The sequence below is a fragment of the Vicia villosa genome, unplaced genomic scaffold (assembly GCF_029867415.1).
Source record: "Vicia villosa cultivar HV-30 ecotype Madison, WI unplaced genomic scaffold, Vvil1.0 ctg.000037F_1_1_2_unsc, whole genome shotgun sequence".
Classification (NCBI taxonomy): Eukaryota; Viridiplantae; Streptophyta; class Magnoliopsida; order Fabales; family Fabaceae; genus Vicia; species Vicia villosa.
In genome coordinates, this window is record NW_026704970.1 from 76,584 (window position 1) to 102,283 (window position 25,700).

Genomic DNA, 25,700 nt, shown 5'->3' on the forward strand with positions numbered 1-25,700 from the left:
CACAAACGTTTGGGTCATATGAGTGGAAATGTTTGAGTATTTTGGCTAAGAAGAATGTGTTGTATGGTGTTTGTGATACAAAATTGAGAAAGTGTTCACATTATTTGGCAGGTAAGCAAAGGAGAGTTTTATTTATGTCATCCGAACCAAGAGGAAATCGAAAGTGTTGGATTTAGTATATTCCGATGTGTGTGGTACGAGGAAACAAGAGAGGTTGTAATCATTTGCGAGTGATGCGACGTGTACTGCGCGAACAACCGTCTAATTGAACTGAACGATGATTAATATGTTAGAGGATTGAATCGTCTACTTCTAGTTAAAATGAAAGTCTACTTGTTCTATACACATATTTACTCAGAGTTTATTTTTAGACCTTATGTCATGAACTTTGTAGATGACTCAAAACCATTAATATTCAATGTTTAAAGTAATTGTCATCTTGTTTTTTTTATTTATAAAAAACTCATCGGGCAATGTGTGAATCAATGAGATTTAGATAGCATAATGATTCATTGGACAATGTGTGGATCAATGAGATTTAGATAACATAATGATGTATGCTTAAAATTAGGAAAATGATAACCAGTATCCTTAAGGTACTCTTTAAGTGATTAAAGTGATAGTTTTTTTAAAATATATGTATTTAATACATTGAAAATGCATTAAAAATTAAAATATTAACTTTTATATAAGATATTTTCTTTATTTAGTATATTTAAAGAGTATCATGAGAACACTCGTTAGCAAGAGTCTTAAAATTATTATAATAAAATATAAAATGAAATATATTTGCAACCCGATCTATTTTTGGAATTTGAATCCATGAAGTTTTATATTTTGTCCTCTAGCCTCTTTTTTGGGACTCATATCCTATCAACTTACTCCATTAGCTAAATCCCACGACTTTGGACACAAAGCGAATGCCACAAACAGACTTTTCAAGACATGGGGCTAAATTATTCAACATTTTGTCTTAAAAAATCCAAAAAAATGTCATGTAAAAATAGGAGTAGATATTTTTTAAAATAGTGGGAGCCACCCATATAGTCATGTGTTTGTTCTATTGATAATTCAGACGTTGCTTTCTTTGGAATTCAATTTCGTAGCGTTACTGATTACTTAGTTAATTAATCTATTTATTTAACACCGTAGGTGTTCTGCACCCATATAATACACGTTGCGTATGCCAAGATAATTACTTTATCCCACGACTAAAAAAATGATTAATTAATTAATGTAGTATAAATACAAACTCCCAGTTTCCTTTCTATCCACGACTCCATTGATCAAAATGGCTTCAACGTTTCTGCCCCTGGCAACTTTATTTCTAGCTTTCTCCGCTTCTTTACTCCAGGTATCTTTTTCTTCTTCAGATTAATTTCTACCTAGAATAATCACTTTTTTAAAGCTTTTTTTCCGAACTTTTTTGTTGTTAGACTGTTTAATTTTGAAATTACATAACCGTCGTTGACAGATCGGTGAAGCGGAAACGGATCAACTTACTGCACAAAAGCTTAATTCTCATATTCTTCAGGTAATTAACGATTACGCTAATTAATTTGGGATTATGAATATTTGAAGTTTGAATTTGAATTTACGGTTTATATCTATGCGATTGAATTGATGAATCTTGTTAACGTTTTCAATCATCTTTCAATCATCACGCAGGAGTCAATCGCTAAAGAGGTTAACGAAAACCCAGGGGCAGGATGGAAGGCCGCTATTAATCCTCGTTTCTCCAATTCCACGGTTTCACTTCAACTTTCTCTAATTCTAGTCTCTCAATTTTAGAGAATTTTGTTACATATTTTTGTCACTTATTTGAATTATTATATTATATAAATTAATTTTTTTAAAATTCCGAAAAAAAGTCCAACAAAAAAACAAAATAATAAAGATAAAAAATAGTATAAAAAGACTAAAAACAAATTTTTTATTTAAATTTTAAGACAGTTTGGATTGATTTATTTGAATTAGTTTATTAAATTGACTTATTTAAATTTATTTATAGAAGAAAATTTATGAAAATAACTTTCAACATGTTCAAATTATTTTCATACTTTCTATAAAATAGTTTATAAAAATATTTTATAATTTTGTTTGGCAAAAATAGTGGTCGGCTGATAAGTTAACTGATAGGTTATAGTTTATGACGGATGACTGATGATGGATAGCTTATAATTTGTAGTTTATGATGGATGACTGATAGCTAATAAGTTAATTGAAGTGTTTGATAAAATTAACGATTCAAAAAGAAATGATAAACTATTAAGTTATAAGCTAAAACTCTATTTGAAATATCGTCTGAAAAATAAGTCATAAGCTAATAAAATAAGCTATAAACTCATGATAAAAAATCATTACTAAACATCACATGGGTTTATAAGCTATAAACTCAAAAATATTTATGTCAAACAGATTCTATATCTAATATGAAAAAAATTTGACTTTATATTTCATTATACAAATAATTTGTGCATAAATACTTACATGAGAAACGCTCAACTGTGTGTCTTAAGGTAGATCAAATTACTTGTATTTATACTAGTAATGCAATAAATATATTGAAGTTTAATGAATAAGCATTATCTTAGTTAATGAATAAGCACTAACCTAACCTAAGAAGTTGTTTAGTCTGGGAATAATATTAATCACTCTAGAATATTAATTCTAACAGTGTTGAACCAATTAGGACTTAAAATCAAATAAAAAAGGTTAATAGGACAAAATTAATATATTTGTAAGTTTTCATGTTATTTATTGGCTTACTATATTTAAGTCTTAATTCATTACACTTTAAAGTGTATTTAAGTTTTTCATTTGCACATAGTTGCATGTTTTGAGAATGAAAGGTGTTGTGTTTGATGATGCATATAGGTTGGACAATTTAAGCGCCTTCTTGGAGTCAAACAAACACCTAGGAATCTACTGAGTAGTTTACCTGTTGTAACTCATCCAAAATCATCAAACTTGCCAAAGGAGTTTGATGCAAGGACAGCTTGGTCTCAGTGTAGCACTATTGGAAGAATTCTAGGTCATTTACTAGCTCCTTCTCCTTACTTTTTTCTTAATATAATTATACATTACATTTTGCAATAGGTGCTGACCCTTCTTTTTCATTATTGACAATAACATTGATTGCTCAACCAATTTCCTCACTAAAGATCAGGTAATTCTCTAATTATTTCCTCATTTTAGCAACTTTTCTTATGTTTAGGGTTCAGTGTGGTTCTTTGACCGTTAAGTTCTCTTCTGATCCTTGTCATGATTATGATTCAGGGTCACTGTGGTTCTTGTTGGGCATTTGGTGCTGTTGAATCATTATCCGACCGTTTTTGCATTCATTTTGGCTTGGTAAGTAATCTTCTTGCTGAAGCAAGTAGGAAACTCTTTCTTACAAGAATATGTTATGATTGACTTATTTGAACTTATCTACTAATATAAGAACTTGTGAAACTGTATGAGAGAATTTATGAAAATAAATTATGACATGTTCATAGTTCTCCATGATAGCTTATGAAAAAAACTTCAAGTTTATTCGAAAACAATTTAACTTCTTTTGTTATAGAAATAACTTATATATAAATACTTATATAATAAACGCGTATGCAATATGTGTAATTGTGAATGTTTACCCAAAAGTTCTAGACCTATCTCCCTATGCACACTCCTACTCGAGGGTCTTGACCTATTGAAAAACTAACATACTATATGCTCAATTGCAGGATGTACCCCTTTCTGTTAATGACCTTCTTGCATGTTGTGGATTTCTTTGTGGGTCTGGCTGTGATGGTGGGTATCCCATTGCTGCATGGCGATACTTAGCGCACCATGGCGTTGTCACTGAAGAGGTAACAAATTTTCATTCCCTTCATTGCTTAGAGACTAAAATCCTAGACTCTTATTTATGCTCTGTATTTTTTTTACGTATGATAGTGTGACCCATACTTTGATCAAATTGGATGTTCTCATCCCGGATGTGAGCCAGGATATCAAACTCCCAAGTGCGTTAAAAAGTGTGTAAAGGGAAACCAGCTTTGGAAGAAGTCAAAACACTATAGTGTCAAAGCATATAAGGTCAAGTCTGATCCCCAAAATATCATGGAAGAAGTTTATAAGAACGGGCCGGTTGAAGTTGCATTCAGTGTTTATGAGGTAAATGAAAGCTTTTGACATCTTTTTGTCTGCTTTTGCAAGTCAAATTTTGAAAGCACATCACCATCCTAGGCTAGTATGCTAAGAATTAAGAAATGACAAGCTGCAAGCATGGGCTGATATGTGTTCATCCACTTTGCTTCATTTCTTTGATAAAATTGTGAGCGGTACTTGCTAAGGCCCCATTTACTTACCATCTATTTCTGTTTTCATTTTCACTACAACTAATAAACATTAGAGAATATAGATCCAAACTTTCCTCATCATTTTCTATTTTACAGTTTTTGTTGTTTTAAAAAAATGCATTCTTCCTAGATTTCCCTTCCACCTTCTCTCCATCACAATTGTTAACTACTTGAGTCTTCCATTCCACAACCTTGTCACTTCAACTTCTTCTCGTTACTCCTGTTTGGTTTGTGGCATTCAACAACCTCGGTTTCCCATTGTCCTGATGTTGTCATTCCTTCTGTGCCTTATTATCCTATATGCTTTACATCTCCTTAACACTAGATTTGTGCTGTATTACATTCCTTTCATTACTTTATCTTTTCAAATTTTCCCTTGGTTTTCGTTACTCATTTCATTTTAAAATAAGGGGTCAATTGACATCTCTTGTGCTTTGAGGATGCAAATTGATTTAAGAATAGGATAGAAGATACTACTTTTTAAGTTAAAAACTAGTATTATGAATCAGACCTTACTGCATGCCTTTGACTCCTTTGATCTCTTGACAGGATTTTGCTCACTACAAATCAGGAGTTTACAAACACATCACAGGGTCTGCAATAGGCGGTCACGCAGTAAAGCTGATTGGATGGGGAACAAGTGATGAAGGGGAGGACTATTGGGTATGTTGACAATATATTTTCTTCCTGAATTTAGACAACAACGCTTTCAAATATATACTTTTATTCAGAATTTTAAATATACTGATCATGTATTTTTCACTGCTTCAGCTTATTGCAAATCAGTGGAATACAAACTGGGGAGATGTATGTTTCTTGAATTATTCTTCAGCTTGAATAGTTGTTACTAAAGACATGTTTTTGCAAATGAACTAATTTAAACCACTAAACTGCAGGATGGTTACTTCAAGATCAGGAGAGGGACAAATGAGTGTGGGATTGAAGAGGAAGTTACAGCTGGTTTGCCTTCTCCCAAAAATATTATTAGAGAAGTGACTGACACGGAAGTTAACGCTGACGTTTCCTTCTGAATGCACATATTGTATTACTTTAACAGTTAAAATTTATGTTGGTATTGAAAATCTGCATCAAGTGTTGTATGTTATGTGTATATATATTGTAAGAAAACGATCTTAATTATGACTATGATGTATGGAGACAGTAAGCTCTTGTGGTTTATACAGTGAGATCACACCAAATAAGAGGCTAACTGCCATATTTATAGTACAGTCTACTTGCTATGAATCGCTACTAGGATTGTATGATCCTACCTTTCAAACCCAGTTGAACTTGCTACGATGTTTGTGGAATCTTACCGAGTGGGAATAGAGGAACTCACTAAAATTGTTTGACCGAATTGTTCATGTTGTTGAAAAACTTTGGTTTTAAAATAAAAACAAAGACGTTCATATCAGTGGGGCATTAATACCTGTTGTCACCGATAGAGTTCTTAAAAATGCCCCAAAAAATACGTCTGTCCAGACATGGAAGCATTGCTTTGTGGTTTGTGCTTCCATTGCTCTGTCTGTGGTTTGTGAAAGCTCAAGGGTGAAGTGAAAATATTGTGGTGAAGAATTTAGTAGTAGAGTTTATAAACTGAAATTTCCATTGATCAGAACTTGTAAGAACTTAACTTTGTGGAGTTGTTTCCAATGATGTTAAGAAAGAAATGATTATTATTGTTGTGGAAGGGCAAGCTATTCACACCCAATGATGTTAAGAAGAGAAAAATTGACGAGTTTCATCAATTCATATAATTTTTACTAAACTAATCTTATTATCTATATCTATTGGCGAGTTTTAATACTCTGGGCTATAGAGGTGCATGCCGGAGTTTCAATGGAGCTTGGAAGTGCTCTCATAGTTTTTGAACTAAGTGCAGAAGCAATTTACTCGATTTGATTCTCCAAGTTCATTATGCTCACACCTTGAGTTTGAAACTGGTTCTTGAGCTCTTGAATGAAAGACTTCAAAATATTCTCCAACTGGTTATTCCTTTGATTAGCCATAATATAGTTTTTGGTGCATAAAAATTAGGTGGAATTTTTTAGTGCTTGTGATTTAAGTTGGTTCCAAGAGAAATTTGGATGGCTATGCCAATTAGGATTGTAAATGTTGCTGTAAGGGTTATTGTACTTGTTATTGCCCACTAGTTAGCCAAAACAATATTTCCTGAGCAATCATCAAATAAGTGAGCACCCCACAATAAACACAGACAATCTCTCATGCGTCAGTCATAACCTTGACAGGTTTAGCTGTTGGCACGTTAGGACTCGTCATCATGTTTTTTTTTTTTTTTATCATTTAGTGAATTTGAGCCACTTGAGCAGCAAGAGTTGCGGTCTTAGTAATTTCATGAACACCAACTAACTTCTTCTGCGTAGATACAACAACAACCCTTGTAACTTCTCATTGCTAGGTATTGACTGTAATATTTTCAATCAACTTGTACCCGCCTTCATATGATTTAGACAACAAGACATCAAATTGTAGAATATCTCTAGTTGTATGAAGATTAGCATCCCTTGGTGGGGACATTGTCTAAGCAATTCTTTAAATATTTCTCAAGCATCAAATAAGGATTCATCATCTCCTTGTCTAAAAGTGATCTCGTTTCTCATCTTAGCATTCTGGCAGGAGGAAAATTCTTCGCTAATTTTTTCCAGCTAAAGCATTTCATGTGACTATGGAATTTGGCTCTAGGGAGTTCAGCTAAATCTTGGTTGTATCCCTTACTACAAAAAGCGCCCGAAGCTCAAATGCTCGTTAGCAAGAAATAATGTTTAATACAAAATCAAAATGTTATCTTTGACACACTCCCCGACAGCGGCGCCAAAAATTTGTTAGTTGAAAACATGTCATGTCTAATGCAAGTGTACATGTATGTTTTGAGTAACAAGTGATAAAATAACAAGGATGTCGAACTCACAAGGAGTGGAAAATAACTTAGATTTATTTTGTAAGAACTATTTTCTGTAAATGAGCATGAACAAGATAAAAATAATTTATGGCTGTCACAGGTTCATTTAGTAGCAAGCAATGTTAATAACAATTGAAGAAACTAAGTGAGTTCAATAATAGAGAGCATGTTGGAAAATGATCCATTAATATAACTTGTCATTCATGTGTATTTGATTTGTTATGTCATGCCTCGAAAGGTCACCAAGTGATCTTATGGTGTATCTTTACAGCATCATAAACATCAAAGCAAGGGGATAATTCTCTAAGCCTTACTTGTCAACTTAATGCATGTCTGATTTTATTTTGAATATCCTCTATGATTGTAGCTCTTTATCTATAAAGTAGCTAATCTAGTAAATATCTCTATCCTACTATTTTTAATAATTTTTATCATGAAATCCACTTGTTGGATCTCTCACAACAACAAGTTTGTATCTTTTTCTAAGTTGATCAGTCAAAGAAGCAAATTTATAACAGTTAAACATATGATAAAATAATGCATTAACGACACATCATTTAACATAAAAGACTACTTTGTATTAACTTCACATTGATCAACATAAAAAGTTTTAGCTCATAGTAAGCTTAGTACATACATCAATACTAATTCCTAAGCTAAGCATCCTTAAACACATGGTGATTAAGAAATAACACCCAAGAGTAACTTCTTCGTCTTTTTGCAATGGTTAGTCACCAAGAGACGACTTGTGTCACACTAGTTACTGGTAGTATACACTTAAGAGGATAAGAAGAAGAATCTGCACTCCGTTCAGCTCACTTCCTTCACTGATTTTCTCTAAGTGCGTCTATATTTAAAATATGTTGAACTCCTTTCGTTTTCTTCAAGGGATGTTTTTATAGTCACTTCCAACTAGGGTTTGAGCCTTTTCTTTGATCACGGGCTTGTAAGTATTTTGCATTCCGGCCCATGGAAAACAACATAATCCCACCCATTTCTTCCAATTCGTACCAATGTAGAATCAAACAGAGATAACATGTGAGGGACAATGTGTATTGTGCCAGATTGGCGGCGTTGTCCTTTGCAACAACGTGGTGCTGTAGTGGATGTACTATGGTACACAATTTTGTCTTTTAGCGCCTAGCTTTTATCCATTGGCATAATCAATTCAATTATTTTCCAATCTACAGATTGTTGCCATGTATGTCATAGGAATGTGATTGATGTTTCTCTCTAGTCTCAACTGCCTCAAGTTTTCCACTTTCATTTAGGTAACAATTGCTGATTCAAAACATCATGCCAAACCACATTAGAAGTTAATTCTACACAAGCAAGAAACACACAAAAACTAACAAAAGAGCACCTATTATGCTCTTTACAAACTATTCTAAAACAACATAATGCAATTAATTAAACTACTGAATGAAGTAAATAAAAAGATAAATTCAAGTATTAGATCTTGTAACAACTCACAAAATGTGAGTTATCATGTATATACGATCGCAAGCTAAAATTTGGCTGATCCATTTATTAAACAACTAGTCAGAAATTTAGTAAAGACTATCTCGAGAGGTATGAAATTGAAATTTTTTGAATAAGAGTTCCAACAATGGTGACAACCCAGTTTAAGGTTAACAAAACATTAACTTTAAAATTTTCGATGAATAACAACAAGCGTTGATTTGAATGTTTGCGCGATATTATGTAATAATGTTGACTATTGCATATTAAAGGTTGAATTTTTCAAACTTTTAATAAAATTCAATGTCTAAAATACATATTTCAAAAAAATAAATATAATATGAATATCACCTATATGAATTTCAAAATGATGTCGTCTTAAATTGATAAATAAAGTTTCTCTCAAGAAAAAAAACTTTAATTTTAAGATAGAGGGAGTGTATGACAATGATAGTTAATGGCTATAGCAAATAATTGTTACTTGTACAGTTGACATATATGATTTATATCTCTTGTCAAACTTATGTGATAACAATAATAATCATTTCACTCAATTTTTTTTTTGATCACTTCATTTCATTTCACTCATTTTTTTTTTTGATCACTTCATTTCATTTCTCAATTTATTTATCACCACATGTGCACTGCACATCTCTACATCTGGTATGCCAAGATAATTACTCCATCTTATGACCCAAAAAAGATACTAATAAATTGATTAATCAGGTTCCTTTTCATTCTATCAAAATGACTCCAACAATTCTACTCTTGGCTACCTTATTTTTAGCCTTCTTCGCACCTTTCCTATGGGTATATCTTTTTCTGCTTTAATATTTTTACTTTCTTGCATCGTTAGAATGTTGAAATTACAACAACCTCATTGACAGGTAGCTGAGGCAGAAACATATCAGCTTTCTCAACTCAAGCTTAATTCTCCTATCCTTCAGGTGATTCCCTTGCTTAATTGATTTGGTATTTGAATGTTTCAACTTTGAATTTTTATACACTGATACTTTTCTGTGAAGCACCGCTATAGCACGTCGACATTGATAATAATTTGAAATTCAGAGATGTCGGTGTTACAGAGTTTATTTCCTAGTGCTATTCATGAATTTGATGTTATCAATCATCACGCAGGAGTCTATTGCCAAACAGATTAATGAAAATCCAGGAGCAGGATGGGAGGCTGCTATTAGTCCTCGTTTCTCCAATTTTACGGTTTCACTTCAACTTGCACCAAATAAACCATTTTAATTTTCATCAAACTGCATTTACTTGCACAATATAGTTAGTTGCATGCTATGAATTGAATATGAAATGCACATAGGTGGGACAATTTAAGCGCCTTCTTGGAGTCAAACAAACATCTAGGAATGAACTCAGTAGTATACCTGTTGTAGCTCATCTGAAATCATTAAAACTGCCAAAGGAGTTTGATGCGAGGACAGCTTGGTCCCAATGTAGCACTATTGGAAGAATACTAGGTCTTTTACTTGCATCTTCTCTTTATTTTGATATAATTGTATAACACATTTTGCAATATGTGCTTACTCTTCTTTTTGGTTATTGACAATAACATGGATTGCTGAAACTTTTCCGTCACTAAAGATCAGGTAATCCTCTTATTTCACTATGCTTCTTTGACCATGAAATTCTTATCTGATCCTTATGCTTTAATTGATGATTCAGGGTCACTGCGGTTCTTGTTGGGCATTTGGTGCAGTTGAATCTTTATCAGATCGTTTTTGCATTCATTTTGAATTTGACATGGTAAGTAAACTTCTTGCAGAAGCAATTAGGATTTTTTTCTCCCTTAGTCTATGTTTGGTTTCACGATTGAGACATCTAGAATTGATTCTGGACGTCTAGAATTGATTTTGACGTGTTTGGTTGATCTCAGGCATAATTGATTTTGCTTTCTAGAATTGATTCTACTTGAAGTTAGGATTTGTAGTTTTTGATCAAACGTGATTTTTACCCTAAAATTTATTGTTCAACTCACATTTGCGTGAATGTTCATTTTTCACCGTAACTTTGTAAACCTCTTTATCTCTATACACACGTAACAAATTGTAATCTGTTAGCCTAAGCTTCAATTCTAGAAAGGCATTGCAAGTTGCAACCACTTTGCAGTCAAGGACGTAGGCAAAATTGGCCGAACTCTATGATCAAACGTTGTGTTTTCTCTGTTTGCGGCTTTCGTATCTATTTTTTTAAAAACAAAGCAGTTTGTTCTAATTCTAACATTCTACATGTTGAAACGAAGAATGTATCCCTCTCTGTTAATGACATTCTTGCATGCTGTGGCCTTCTTTGTGGCGCTGGCTGTGCCGGGGGTACTCCCTTTTCTGCATGGATATACTTAGCTAACCACGGTGTGGTCACTGAAGAGGTAACAATTTTTCATTCCCTTCATTACTTAGAGATTAAAATCCCAGGCAGCTAGGCTCACTCTTGTGATCTGTAAATTTTTTTTTTGGTTATATGTGCTAGTGTGATCCATACTTTGATCAAATTGGATGTTCTCATCCTGGTTGTGACCCAATATATCGAACTCCCAAGTGCGTTAAAAAGTGTGTAAATGGGAATCAGCTTTGGGAAGAGTCAAAGCACTATAGTGTCAAAGCATATAGGGTCAACTCAGATCCCCAAGATATTATGGCCGAAGTTTATAAGAACGGACCGGTTGAAGTTTCATTCACTGTTTATGAGGTAGATCAAAGCTTCTGCACATATTTTCAGTGACCTTTCAATTCATAAGAAATATTCTGGACCGTTCTCCCATCCTTGTGCATTCCTTTGATCTCTTGACAGGATTTCGCTCACTACAAATCAGGAGTTTACAAACACATAACAGGTTCTGCACTAGACAGTCAAGCTGATTGGGTGGGGAACTAGCAATGAAGGGGAGGACTATTGGGTATGCTGACCATATATCAACCTGTTCATGATTTTAGACAACAACACCTTCAAATACATGCTTTTATTCAGAATTTTATATATATACTGATTGTGTATATTTTTCACCGTTTCAGCTTCTTGCAAATCAATGGAATACAAATTGGGGAGATGTATGTTCTTGGATTATTCTTCTGCTTGAATAGTTGTGTTTGCTAATGAACTAATTTAATCTACTAAATTGCAGGATGGTTACTTCAAGATCAAGAGAGGAGTAAACGAATGTGGGATCGAAGATATTGTTAATGCTGGTTTGCCTTCTACCAAGAATGCTGATGCCGACGTTTCATTCTGAATGTAAATATATAGTATTACCTTAATAGTTAGGTTTTGTGTTGATATTGAAAAATACGCACCAAAATGTTGAAACAATCTTAAGTAATGACTATGATGTTGGAAGACATGAAGCTTTTAGAGTTTTTGCAGTGGGATCTGTCACACGAAATAAGAGCTAACTGCCATATTTATAGTAGCTCGTTGAGATTTATGCATATCTTGTATCATTGTAGACTTTACTGCATACAATACAACCAAGTGTGAAACAAAGATGAAAATGGAAACTGTCTACTGCCAAAAGTCTACTTGGACGAGAAAATGTTCCAAGGGATGTGCTTAACATGACCAGACACAATTGTGATAAAACTATTGGGGAGAAAACTAGGCTATAAGCTTATGATGGAAAGGTTCCAAAAAGTGTGGAAACTAATGGGAGGAATCAAAATTAGTGATAATGACAATGGTTTCTTTATGACCAAGTTTGGTATTTCAATGGCCTTTATGCAAGTTTTAACCTAGGCTTGAGAGCTCAATTTTGGAATTTTATCTTTGTGAGTTGAAGCATATGATTGATGGTTTCTAGTTTCTACATACTTATGGGGGGTTTCAATGAGATAGGTGATTCTAGTGAGCAAATGTGTGGTGCTTTTCTTCAAAGTAGGGTTGACAAGTTTCTTGAGGCTATAAACAACTGCAGTCTCATAGATTTGAAGTGTATTGGAGGAAATGAAATAAAACTCATGGACATCTCAAGTGATGTATGGTTCACTAATGATGAGGTTCTACAAATTGAGGCCAATATGTTCTTTAAGAAACTGTTATACTCTCCTAATGAGATATACCATGACCATTTTGTTGTTAACCACATGCCTAATATCGATGCGATTCACTTAGGCCAGATGGATTCCAAGGGATATTCTTTAGATAGTATTGGCATATTATTGATGCATTCCGCAAGTGCACAGAATTATCAGTTATAATATAAAGGATTGTCGAATTCACATAGACCAATAATCAATCTACCGTTATCTACTATCGCTATATAAATCTAGGCTATCCGTAAAAACTTTTGATTGACAACAAAATAAAATAAACTAGTTTAGAGTTCAATTGAAACGGAGACCGGAATGTGATTTCTGGTGTACCTCTGGGACTCAGATAAATCTCTGCACCTCGTTTTGGGTTAAAATATTTTTCGTAGGAAGAATTAGCTTAAAAACACTACTCACTTTCGCGCAGCCCGTATCATGTCTCGAATCCGTAAATTTCATGTTGTCGCTCCATAAGGTACAATTTCGAAACAATTTTTGAAAACTGATAAGTCCTAATTAATTATTAAAGCGCTGTCGCTGTTTTTTAGAAATTAAAAATTTAATTTTTTAGTGATCGGATACCGGTCTCACACTGTCGCCCTGCTGACCAATATCTGAGTGTTTACACTTTCGCGCAAAACCTTTTTTTACTTTGAAAAACTAAAAATTCAGAACCGAAATAATAAATTAATATTAAAATCAGTGCCAATAAGATTTACCGAGTCCAGTCAGAACGACAGTCCTCACTTCCCCGCGACCCGTTTAGCTGGACATATTTGACATAATATTCATGCTATGCATACCAAACAAAATTCTAAGCATAATGATATAATGATGAAAATGAGTAGTAGTAACTAGCATGCACATTTATCAAAACAGTAGGTGTAGAATTCATACTAGTAAGCAATTATGCATGCAGAACTTGAGATCAAAACAGTAGGAATTAAATTACCAATATAATAAAGACTAAATGATAATGCTAAATACCAAAACAATAAAGTGCAAAATAGAGAATTGGTAAAGAAATACGTACTGTAAATAAGACAACTCAGAATTGGAAACAGAAAACTATAGAGTGTCCTAACTGCTGAAAAGAGTGTCAATTCGTGTAGAAGTAGTGAGAGGTATTTCTGCTGAAGATGTATAATGATAAAATAAAAACTGAAGAATCTTGTAGCCCATGTCATGGTATATCTCATTAGGAGAGTATATGTTCTTTAAGAAACTGTTATACTCTCCTAATGGATTAAAGTATCCGGCCTTCCATGTCATGCTTGGAGTGTGAAACTTTTTAAAATAATGGCTGAAGCTTTCGGTGTTTTCATCAAATGTAGTGACAATACTGTGACAAGGGTGGTGATGGAAGAAGCGAAATTTCTTATCAAGACTAAGGTAGGGGTATCAATCGATGAAGCTTGTATGGTGATAGTAGATGGTGATCCTTACAGGTGTTTTTTGAAAGAAGAGGCTTTTTCGCTTGAATTTATTGAAACGTATTGAAGAGTAATTCAATATTCAGAAGATGGACTGATCTTCTGATGGTTACTCAGAAGATAGTATTGACCAGAAGATGCTGTCTGGGTCCCATTAGCTTAGCTGTTTAGTAGTAAGGGTACTTTAGTATTTTGTAGTACTGGTAGTACTGTTTGTACTTTAGACTTGTTCACTAAGTTTACTGTTTTAGGGCTTATGTGGCAAGATTTTCTTTTCTTATAAATAGCCTTGTAGTAGCTGTCATTTATTAACAACGCAAGTAGAATACAACATTTATTCTCTCATCTCTTTTGCGCCGTTATTCTATTATTCTCTTTGTCACCATCCTTATTCTTTGTGCACCAACAATTGGTATCTAGAGCTCCGGTTCCAAACACAGGGAAACACGAGTGAACGTGAGTTTGTGTGACTGTGTGATTGATTTTGTTTCGGGGAAACAAAGTTGTGTTGAATCACATTTTTCTTGATTGTTTGTGGGTTGGGAAACACTGTGTGAGTGTGAGTGAAATCTGTTTTTGTCTGCACAAGTTTAAAGATGAGTGGAAGCAACTTGAATACCAAACTTCCAGTTCTTGATGGTAAAAACTGGAATAGATGGATGATTCAAATGCGTGTATTATTTGGTGCTCAAGATGTTCTAGATCTTGTCACTGGAGGATATATTCCGGTTGCAGCGGATGCAACGGAAGAACAAAGAGAAGCGCAGAGAGAGACGAAGAAGAGAGACCAAAAGGCGTTGTTCTTCATCCATCAGTGTGTGGATGTGAATGTGTTTGAGAAGATTGCTGATTCTATGACGTCAAAGGAGGCGTGGGATATACTGGTCAGGTGTTACGGTGGTGACGTATCGGTGAAGAAGGTGAAGCTTCAATCCCTGAGAAAGCAATATGAGAATCTCAACATGAAGAACAATGAGAAAGTCTCTGAGTATATCTCTAGAGTGATTGTGATCACTAATGAGATGAAGGCTTGTGGAGAAACTCTTTCTGAACAAGTAATCATAGAGAAGATATTGAGGTCACTTACTCCTCAATTTGATTATATTGTTGTATCCATTGAACATTCTAAAGATCTGGAAACCATGAGAATAGAAGAGTTGCAAAGCAGTTTAGAAGCACAAGAGTTGCGTCTGACTGAGAGAACTTCTGAGAGAGAAGTTGAGCAAGCTCTGAAGGCTTCTTTTGTCAAGAAGGACCAGAAGCATAGACGTGTGTCATACCCCAAAATTTGCCCATATCATTCCTATTGTTCAAACTCAGATCAAGGTCTCAATTCGGAGATTCTCAGAAAGTCAAAAATCGACAGGTCGACCCAAAAGTCAACTGTAGTCAAAATAAAGTCAAAACTTCCGATTTTTGGGTTAACATCAATATTTCAGTGTCAGAGGCATCATTTGATCAAAGGTTGATCATGATCCATCAAGAAAATATTAAAAATCCACAAAAAGACAAGTCGGCTCAAAATTGATACACAAGTGTCAATTCAAAGAATTTAGAGATTATTCACTGATGGGCCTACCATTTGAACACTAAATTGGCCCATGATCTTAAAGAAGACCCTTAGATCGACTCATTTATTTTTAACCCTTATTTATATTTATTTGGTTTTTTATTCAATTTAAAAATCAAATAAGTTAAATAAAATACAAAGTAAATGAATTAATTTTGGGCTTGATCAAAATTAAGGCCCAAAGAATAATCCTTGATGTCCATGAGCCAAGTCCCATTTATTTTATGATTTTATTTTATTGTTGGATTGATTTATGCAAATTCAAATTAAATAAAAAGAAATCATAAGTGCATTGCTATTGGCTATGGTCAGGATATTTGGTTCCAATCAATTTAAACGTAAAGAAGAAAATGGAGATCCAATTGGAAAGATTTGATATGAAGTCCAAAATCAGATCTTCTTGATCCAAATTACAGAGATTGGAATTACAAATCCTAACCTAATCTGATGCTGTATATATACACAACCACTCAGTCTCATGGGGGAGGGGATTTTTCGCCGCAAAACAACACCACTCCAACCTTCAAAAAAAAAACTCAAAGCAAGTCAAACTGGTCGTTGGTGAAAGAGCTTGATTCAAGGTGATTAGGAGATTCAAACGTGTTCCCAGGACATTCTTGAACAATTCTCGATCATTCACCAAAGTTGAGACACTCAGAATCGTGAACGATTCATCACGGTTTGTTTTACTTTCAAGAAATTCGATTGCTTCGATTTACATTGCCTAAACATATTTCGATCATAGATTCGTGTTTACAATCATGCTTTAAAGCTTTCTGGATCTTTAATTCGATTTTTGTTAAGGTTTGACGAATCCACCATTGTTAGGGTTCTTGAGTGTCAATTTGGGAATTCTGAATTGAGGCTAAATTAGACCAAATTAAGGGTTCCAGTGAATTCGAGAGGGCGCATATGTTTGATCTGTGCTATCGTATCGTGTTTCTTGATGTGTATTTACAGGTTTTGGAAAGGGGAAGTCTATGGCCACACGGCAAAACCGTTGCCATAGGTGTCTGTGTTTTTAAAGTTTCTCACGAAGAAGAAACAGTCAGCGCGCGCAGTTCTTCGTTTAAATATTTGTTTTATATATTACATGTTGCAATTGTTATGTTAACAGCAAATCAAGCATGGTGCAGTGGTTGTGGAGCGCGTCTTGGTGACTCAAATGCAAAGGGCAGGGGTTCGATCCCTGCCTCATGCGTTTATTTTCTTTTATTTTCAATAACTAACCTAGCTTGCAGATCCAGGGCTTCAGATCCAAAACGCATACACGGTACATACTCAAACCGCTGCCATAAGATCAACGTAAGGCCAGATCCAAGGGTCCTGGGGATGCCTTCCTGTGGTGCACCTCCATACGCACCACACTGGATCCAAGCTAAGATTTTCCAATTTCTTTTTTATTTTAATTATATAATTTGGTTTTCTTTTTATTTTTGTTATATATTTGTTATTTGTTTTAAAACTCTTTTAGAATTTCTTTTTTTTAGAACTTATTTCTAATTTTCTTTTTTTCATAAAAACTATAAAAATATTTATTTTAATCATTATTGATAATTAGATGATTAAATATTTAAATTAATCTAATTTGTTTTAAATTATTTAATTAATTATCTAATTAAACTACCTATCAGGATTAGAAAATTTAATCGAAATTGTATTTTTACCGATTTAATTAATTAGGTTGAAAACCAATAATTAATTAATTTGGTATTTATTTATTCATTCTATTAATCACGGTTAACTTGTGCCCTAATCAGGGTTTACGGAGATCACGCCCACACTGAATATTTCTTTTTCTGTGCCTTTTCAGGGTTAGCAATATGATTAATCCCGAGCGCGCGCCTTCGACAAACCTCGAAGTTAAGTACTTTATTTAATTTAATTTAAATTCTATTTGGTTTATTTTTAAATTAGGGTTTGTTTCGCCTTCATCTCTTTCTGCCTTGCCTTTTCAGGGTCAACCCTAAAGGCGCCCTATCAATCATATGAGATCAAATCAAAGGTTTGAGGAAGATCAAGGCATCAAGATAAAATTAATTATTGATTTCTCTTATTCTTCTGTCTGTTAATTTCCCCCATCCCCGCAGGTGTTTATTGTAATAGCGTAGGAAATTCTATTTCTGCTTTTATTTTATTTTAATAATTGCGTGGTTAGTAATATAGGGAGTGACAAGACTAATTAATCAAACGTTAGATCACTAACTATAAGATAAATATTATCTGAACATAACCACATGATTGGTACACACACTCACCTTTAGGGTAACCTCTTCTGTTGCCTTGTTGCCTTGTTGCCTTGTTGCCTGTTGCCTCTAATTGTACTAAATAGTCAAAGTCCCTCAATTTCGAGGATACCTAAAGCAAAACAACTGTTGCCCTAAGTTCATTATCATCAATCTTGTCCCTCGAAGTTGCCTCGGTAAAAACATGATGATTGTCCCAATTGCTAAGGTATCCTCGCATGATGCCTAAAAAGATTAATGACTATATTATATCCTTCCCTTAGACTACCCGCCCTCTTTATGGCATGGGACAGTCTTATGGCGAACGATTACCCGATGACCCTTACACATCCAATTGAAAGACTTCCTACCTTCTTATGGTATGGATAGATCCTTTCGCCTGAAAAGCTAAAAGAACGAATTTTTAAACTTAGGGTAGTTGCTATTAATTGCTTGCTCTAAAATTCAAAACTCTTTTCCCACCTCTTTTTCAAATCAAATTCAAAAAGACTACGCTTATTTACAAGCTAAAGTTCTTCTTCAAAAATCTTTTCCAACAATTCAAACATTTCAAACAAAGTGAGCTAAGCAATTAAGAGCCCATGGAAAACCATGGATGCAAAGGGTGCTTTACACCTTCCCTTTGTATAACTTACCCCCCGAACTCAAAATCTTTTCAAAAGGTCTTTTTCTGTTCTTTTAGCCTTTCCTAAAATTGGATAAAATAAAAGTCGGTGGCGACTCTTGCTTACCGCAACATTTCCGATTATAAAAGTCAGTTCACCGTATTACAGAACTGGCGACTCTGCTGGGGATGCTTTCGATTTAAAAGAGGGGTTACCTTAGAGTTTAGGATTCACTTTAATTGTTTGATTTGTCTGCTTTATATTTCAAAGGTTGTTTTGGGTATTTACTTGCGTGAAAGATCCTAACCCGGATCTGAGTACCTTAGGTAAATGGCATGAGACCAAGGAGACTGCACAGCGTATACTGATGTGGTTGATATGGTGGTCATCGTTAGTGCGATGCTTTGGTTTGTCCTGATGGCCCTTGAATATGATCGAGGAGACATTTGGCTACCGCGTGGTGTCACAAGCACTAATTCGCCCTTAGAACCTTAGTTGAACTTGACTTTGGCCTATAGGAAGTAGCAAGATGGCTGGCTTTGGATTCCTGACTGAAGTCGGTTGATACTCGATGCTACACTCATTGAGATTGGACTCAAGGGATGCTTTTGGCTGGCCGATTGTGCGCTATGTTGAGACAATGCCCACGAGAAAGATCAGAGATATGAGCACCATAGAACCCGATCTTTATCTAGGACAGGTTGAACCAACTAAACTTCAGTGGGGAGGGTACTTACCTACGAACTTCACGCAAGCCTCTAAACCTAAGGGCACTTGTGTGACTTGTTTGCGTTTGCTACTAACCTTGTTTTCTCGCAGGTTTTGTTAAAAGACTTATGTGCCCTCACTATTCTATGTTGTGCCTAATGAGTTGCATTCGCATAACATACTAACATTTGTTTTCTTGCAGGTTTTGTCAATAGACTTTTTTGCCCTTCCTACGCTGTGCTCAACGCATTGCACTCGCATAACATCATGACATCATAACATCATAACATAGCATGTTTACTAACCCTTTCAAGGATCTTAGGAATTTAGGAAGCACAATTTCAGGTGCCTTTATCAAGGACTGAATTCCTATCTAGGGGCAAGAGGATTTATTTTCCTCTGGCCACATACCTTCCAATTCAGAGACGTTGTACCTATCAAGGGGCAAGAGGATTTATTTTCCTCTAGCCATGTACCTTCAAATTCAGAAGTTCTCGAATCAGAGGCGATGACCCACTCGATATGGTGAGCTTGATTCTCAAAGAAAGACGTTCAAAGACAAAGTTCAGATTTCTTCAGACAAAGACGCGACCAAACCATTTTCTAATGTTGCTAACTAAATTCCTAAAAATCCTTGAAAAGATTGCATTTGCATTCATAACATCACATAGAACTAACTTTTCCTTTCAGGTCGACCAACTGGTCAGACAAATACCATCAACAAATCAATCTCTATCAGATGAACATTCTGGAAGCTTGACCCCCAGACTTCTGAAACATTCCAATCAGATATACATTCCGGAAGCTCGAACCCCGGACATTCTGAAAGTTCCAATCAGATGAACATTCTGGAAGCTTGACCCCCAGACTTCTGAGACATTCCAATCAGATATACATTCCGGAAGCTCGAACCCCGGACATTCTGAAAGTTCCAATTAGATGAACATTCTGGAAGCTTGACCCCCAGACTTCTGAGACATTCCAATCAGATATACATTCCGGAAGCTCGAACCCCGGACATTCTGAAAGTTCCAATTAGATGAACATTCTGGAAGCTTGACCCCCAGACTTCTGAAACATTCCAATCAGATATACATTCTAAAACATTCTTATCAGATACACATTCCGGAAGCTCGAACCCCGGATATTCTGAATCTCTATACCATTTCCACAACAGCGAAGAAAGCCAGACGTACCTAGGCGTCAATTCACCAAAATCAATATGTCGTTGGCTCAAACATTACAACATCTGTTGAGGACCAGATTGATTACTCTGAGGGACCCTCCTAAGAATGCTAACACCTCCACTCATGGCTATAAACTCAATGCGAGGTGCGCGTATCATTCCAACATTCCTGGACATTACAAAAACAATTGCTGGACATTGAGGAATAAGATTCAAGATCTGATCAACGACGGAGAAATCAAATCCAACCCTCCTGAAAACTCCTGTGGTGATCACCGCTCCTATGCCTAGTCATGACAAGAGTGATTGACATCTCAACGGATGAACTTTTGGATCATTAGATCTACTTTCATTTGCATGTTTCTTCTCTGTTTGCTTAAACATTCAAATTATGATAGACATTATCTGTTTTAATAATCATCATCAGTGCATTGCATATGCTTGTCTTGAATAAATCATTTCGCTATCACTCATTTTAAATTACGTTTTTATTTTGCATATGTTTTATGATATTCAACTCCTGCTAAAGCTGTATGCCTTTTGAGGGAGGATGACGAAAATGATACAGCAACCTCATACAGTATGCTTTTGAACGGACTATGCTGACGATGTACAGGCATTGTTTCAATTCCTAAACAGTGGAGATATAAGGATGCTAATCCCTCGTCAACCCCTTTGAGCCTAAGAAGAGGAAGTTTCTTTCTTGTACTAATTAAAACCCTTGAATATAACCGGGGGCAGGGTAGTTCTCAGTTAATTTGGCTGTGCATTCTATTTTAAGAGAATCATTCAGTACACCTTTCGACAAAGGGTTCAATCACAAGCGATCATCCGTACACATCAAAGAAATGTTGGAGATGTCAAAAGCCAATGATGGTTCATCAATCATCAAACAAGGCAGTCATTATCTTTCAAAAAGAGAAAAATGGAAAAAACATATATACAAAGAAAAGCCTGCTAAGTCAAAAAAAAAAAAAAGAAGAAAAGGACTTAGGCAAAAATCAAGGCATCCCGCTGACTGTAAGCTCAAAATAGACAGTTCAGGCAAAAGTTAGGGATATAAAAAAGATGAAAGAAGAGAAGTTAATAAATTCCTGAACAACACAATATTGTGACTAACAAAAGGAAGAAGTGACCGCCATCTCAAAAAGTTCTCTCTGCTTGTGAACCATCATCATTATCAAAGGTGCAAATCCAAAAGTCTCTTGGAACCTGAATGCATAAGTTGAATCAACTGAGCTTAGGATTGAAGATCATCACGAAGAGGGGTGGGTACAAATAAACTTTGAGCCTTTATCTTTTGTTTCTTAAACCGTGAACCAAGCCACGTTACAACCCTTGAAAGTCCTAACTGAAGCATGGTTAGTTCGAAAGCATACTACCAAAAAAGGTATCCTGACTCCTTAAGGTTTACCAAAATTGCTGAGTTGATATTTCATTTTTTACAAATATCATGTTTTACAAATATCACGTTGTTACAAATATCATGTTCTTACAAATGTCATGTTTTTACATCTCCTGTTTTAATGTTTTTTAAAAAACTCAAGACCAACGTATGCATTGCATCTTATGAATACATTATTAAACATTTTCTGCTACATAATTTCAAATGTTAGCAACAGAAAGAATTTGCACAGGGTACAACCAATGACTGAAAGTTATCCCGACAAACATTATTATTCCAAGAAGCCATGTCTCTGACGTATACAAGGGGCATGACATGTTTTGCCCAATCAATCTGGGGCAATCAAGTCGAAATTCCAAGAATATCTCATGGATGCTCGAACAATCAGAGGCATGCATCCAAGTATATCTAAGGCTACTCCCTAATCAACGTGAGACATTGTCATGAGCCTATGATTACTGGAGGCATATCGCCCATAGTGAACATCTCATAAAGTCCTCGCGAGGCGAATCTTTCCAAAGTTCCTGCTAACTAGGGCAAATCTATGCAAGTCCAGTTCAACATCTTGATCAATACTGAGTGGCGTGTCCTGAATCAAGTAGTAAGTTACTATGATACTGGGGGCAACTCCCAAGGCACCCATGACTCCCCACAGAGTCGATTTCGCAGGATCATATCCCCACAGAGTAAACCATCAATAAGATATATTCAAATGCTCTTGTCCCGACAAAGACATGGCTCCCCAACAGAGTTTACATCTTCAACATTACTGGTTCCCCAACACCGTGCTCTCTTCCAACATGGTTTTTATTCCCAGTCAGGGGCATCAAGTATCATTCATACAAATGACTCTAATCCCCAAGCAGAAATCATAAATCCCCAACTGAACATCCTCAAAACAAGATCAGACATCAAAATTGCAATAACACAGAGATTTATTTTCTCAATCAAGACATCATAAATCATATTCATGCATCATTCACAATACATACATAACATACATTATTCTCGTTTATTTCGAGAACCTCATTCAAATTACATGATAAACATACAAGCTTCTCATTTACTTTGAGAGACTCGTCACATAATACATGCATCATAACATTGCATAAAGACTAACTCTACTTTTCTCAGGACATAAGTACAAGCAGATAAACAATATCTACGATCTAATTCAGTTACTATGAATGGTACTGACACGATCATCTCTCCAAGACCTAATTTGGCCACCACGAATGGTGCTGACACAATCAAAGAAAGAAACAGACTTATTCACAACACGCAAATCAGAAAAGACTATGACAACGGAGTCACGATAAAGGAATCACGACAACGGAGTCACGATAAAGGAATCACGACAACTGAGTCACGATAAAGGAATCACGACAACTGAGTCACGATAAAGGAATCACGACAACTGAGTCACGATAAAGGAATCACGACAACTGAGTCACGATAAAGGAATCACGACAACTGAGTCACGATAAAGGAATCACGACAACTGAGTCACGATAAAGGAATCACGACAACTGAGTCACGATAAAGGAATCACGACAACTGAGTCACGATAAAGGAATCACGACAACTGAGTCACGATAAAGGAATCACGACAACTGAGTCACGATAAAGGAATCACGACAACTGAGTCACGATAAAGGAATCACGACAACTGAGTCACGATAAAGGAATCACGACAACTGAGTCACGATAAAGGAATCACGACAACTGAGTCACGATGATGGAATCGCGACAACTGAGTCACGATGATGGAATCACCACAACGAAGTCACGACAATGGAGTCATAACGATTAAGTCACATGTCTAATCCTGGTATTCAGTACAGAAACAATCATGACAATAGAGTCACTACAATTAATTCACTTCACACTATCCAGATGGCATCTTTAAGCCCATCTCCGACAAAAGTCCCTACTTTAGCTAGGGCAAATTTCTTGGTATTCTAGTGTTCAATCATCTCCCACCTTCAGATACCGACTGGCATCCAGACCACTCTACATCTTCAGGTTTAAGATAATTGAACAGGGGCAGCTGTCATACCCCAAAATTTGCCCATATCATTCCTATTGTTCAAACTCAGATCAAGGTCTCAATTCGGAGATTCTCAGAAAGTCAAAAATCGACAGGTCGACCCAAAAGTCAACTGTAGTCAAAATACAGTCAAAACTTCCGATTTTTGGGTTAACATCAATATTTCAGTGTCAGAGGCATCATTTGATCAAAGGTTGATCATGATCCATCAAGAAAATATTAGAAATCCACAAAAAGACAAGTCGGCTCAAAATTGATACACAAGTGTCAATTCAAAGAATTTAGAGATTATTCACTGATGGGCCTACCATTTGAACACTAAATTGGCCCATGATCTTAAAGAAGACCCTTAGATCGACTCATTTATTTTTAACCCTTATTTATATTTATTTGGTTTTTTATTCAATTTAAAAATCAAATAAGTTAAATAAAATACAAAGTAAATGAATTAATTTTGGGCTTGATCAAAATTAAGGCCCAAAGAATAATCCTTGATGTCCATGAGCCAAGTCCCATTTATTTTATGATTTTATTTTATTGTTGGATTGATTTATGCAAATTCAAATTAAATAAAAAGAAATCATAAGTGCATTGCTATTGGCTATGGTCAGGATATTTGGTTCCAATCAATTTAAACGTAAAGAAGAAAATGGAGATCCAATTGGAAAGATTTGATATGAAGTCCAAAATCAGATCTTCTTGATCCAAATTACAGAGATTGGAATTACAAATCCTAACCTAATCTGATGCTGTATATATACACAACCACTCAGTCTCATGGGGGAGGGGATTTTTCGCCGCAAAACAACACCACTCCAACCTTCAAAAAAAAAACTCAAAGCAAGTCAAACTGGTCGTTGGTGAAAGAGCTTGATTCAAGGTGATTAGGAGATTCAAACGTGTTCCCAGGACATTCTTGAACAATTCTCGATCATTCACCAAAGTTGAGACACTCAGAATCGTGAACGATTCATCACGGTTTGTTTTACTTTCAAGAAATTCGATTGCTTCGATTTACATTGCCTAAACATATTTCGATCATAGATTCGTGTTTACAATCATGCTTTAAAGCTTTCTGGATCTTTAATTCGATTTTTGTTAAGGTTTGACGAATCCACCATTGTTAGGGTTCTTGAGTGTCAATTTGGGAATTCTGAATTGAGGCTAAATTAGACCAAATTAAGGGTTCCAGTGAATTCGAGAGGGCGCATATGTTTGATCTGTGCTATCGTATCGTGTTTCTTGATGTGTATTTACAGGTTTTGGAAAGGGGAAGTCTATGGCCACACGGCAAAACCGTTGCCATAGGTGTCTGTGTTTTTAAAGTTTCTCACGAAGAAGAAACAGTCAGCGCGCGCAGTTCTTCGTTTAAATATTTGTTTTATATATTACATGTTGCAATTGTTATGTTAACAGCAAATCAAGCATGGTGCAGTGGTTGTGGAGCGCGTCTTGGTGACTCAAATGCAAAGGGCAGGGGTTCGATCCCTGCCTCATGCGTTTATTTTCTTTTATTTTCAATAACTAACCTAGCTTGCAGATCCAGGGCTTCAGATCCAAAACGCATACACGGTACATACTCAAACCGCTGCCATAAGATCAACGTAAGGCCAGATCCAAGGGTCCTGGGGATGCCTTCCTGTGGTGCACCTCCATACGCACCACACTGGATCCAAGCTAAGATTTTCCAATTTCTTTTTTATTTTAATTATATAATTTGGTTTTCTTTT

The 25,700-nt window shown here is 35.4% G+C and overlaps 1 protein-coding gene, 1 non-coding gene and 1 pseudogene across 2 annotated transcripts; all 3 read left to right on the forward strand.

Moving 5' to 3' along the window:
• The first annotated feature begins 1,204 nt into the window (after positions 1 to 1,204).
• On the forward strand, positions 1,205 to 5,519 carry LOC131622663 (cathepsin B-like protease 2). The gene is made up of 11 exons (XM_058893700.1): positions 1,205 to 1,354; positions 1,475 to 1,534; positions 1,669 to 1,749; positions 2,878 to 3,034; positions 3,165 to 3,169; positions 3,280 to 3,354; positions 3,726 to 3,851; positions 3,937 to 4,155; positions 4,890 to 5,003; positions 5,112 to 5,147; positions 5,237 to 5,519. The coding sequence occupies exons 1-11, from the start codon at positions 1,292 to 1,294 to the stop codon at positions 5,369 to 5,371; spliced, it is 1,071 nt and encodes a 356-aa protein (XP_058749683.1). The 5' UTR covers positions 1,205 to 1,291; the 3' UTR covers positions 5,372 to 5,519.
• Positions 5,520 to 6,860: 1,341 nt separating this feature from the next.
• On the forward strand, positions 6,861 to 6,964 carry LOC131622664 (small nucleolar RNA R71). Its single transcript, XR_009289966.1, has one exon. It is a non-coding gene; the product is annotated as a small nucleolar RNA R71 (small nucleolar RNA).
• A 2,340-nt stretch (positions 6,965 to 9,304) lies between these two features.
• Positions 9,305 to 12,151, forward strand: LOC131622659 (cathepsin B-like protease 2; annotated as a pseudogene).
• Positions 12,152 to 25,700: the final 13,549 nt, after the last annotated feature.

Coding starts and splice junctions, on each gene's coding strand:
- LOC131622663 (XM_058893700.1), top strand. CDS start 1,292: ATGGCTTCAACGTTTCTGCCCCTGGCAACTTTATTTCTAGCTTTCTCC. Junction 1,355..1,474: donor TCTCCGCTTCTTTACTCCAG/GTATCTTTTTCT, acceptor CGTCGTTGACAG/ATCGGTGAAGCGGAAACGGA. Junction 3,852..3,936: donor ATGGCGTTGTCACTGAAGAG/GTAACAAATTTT, acceptor TACGTATGATAG/TGTGACCCATACTTTGATCA.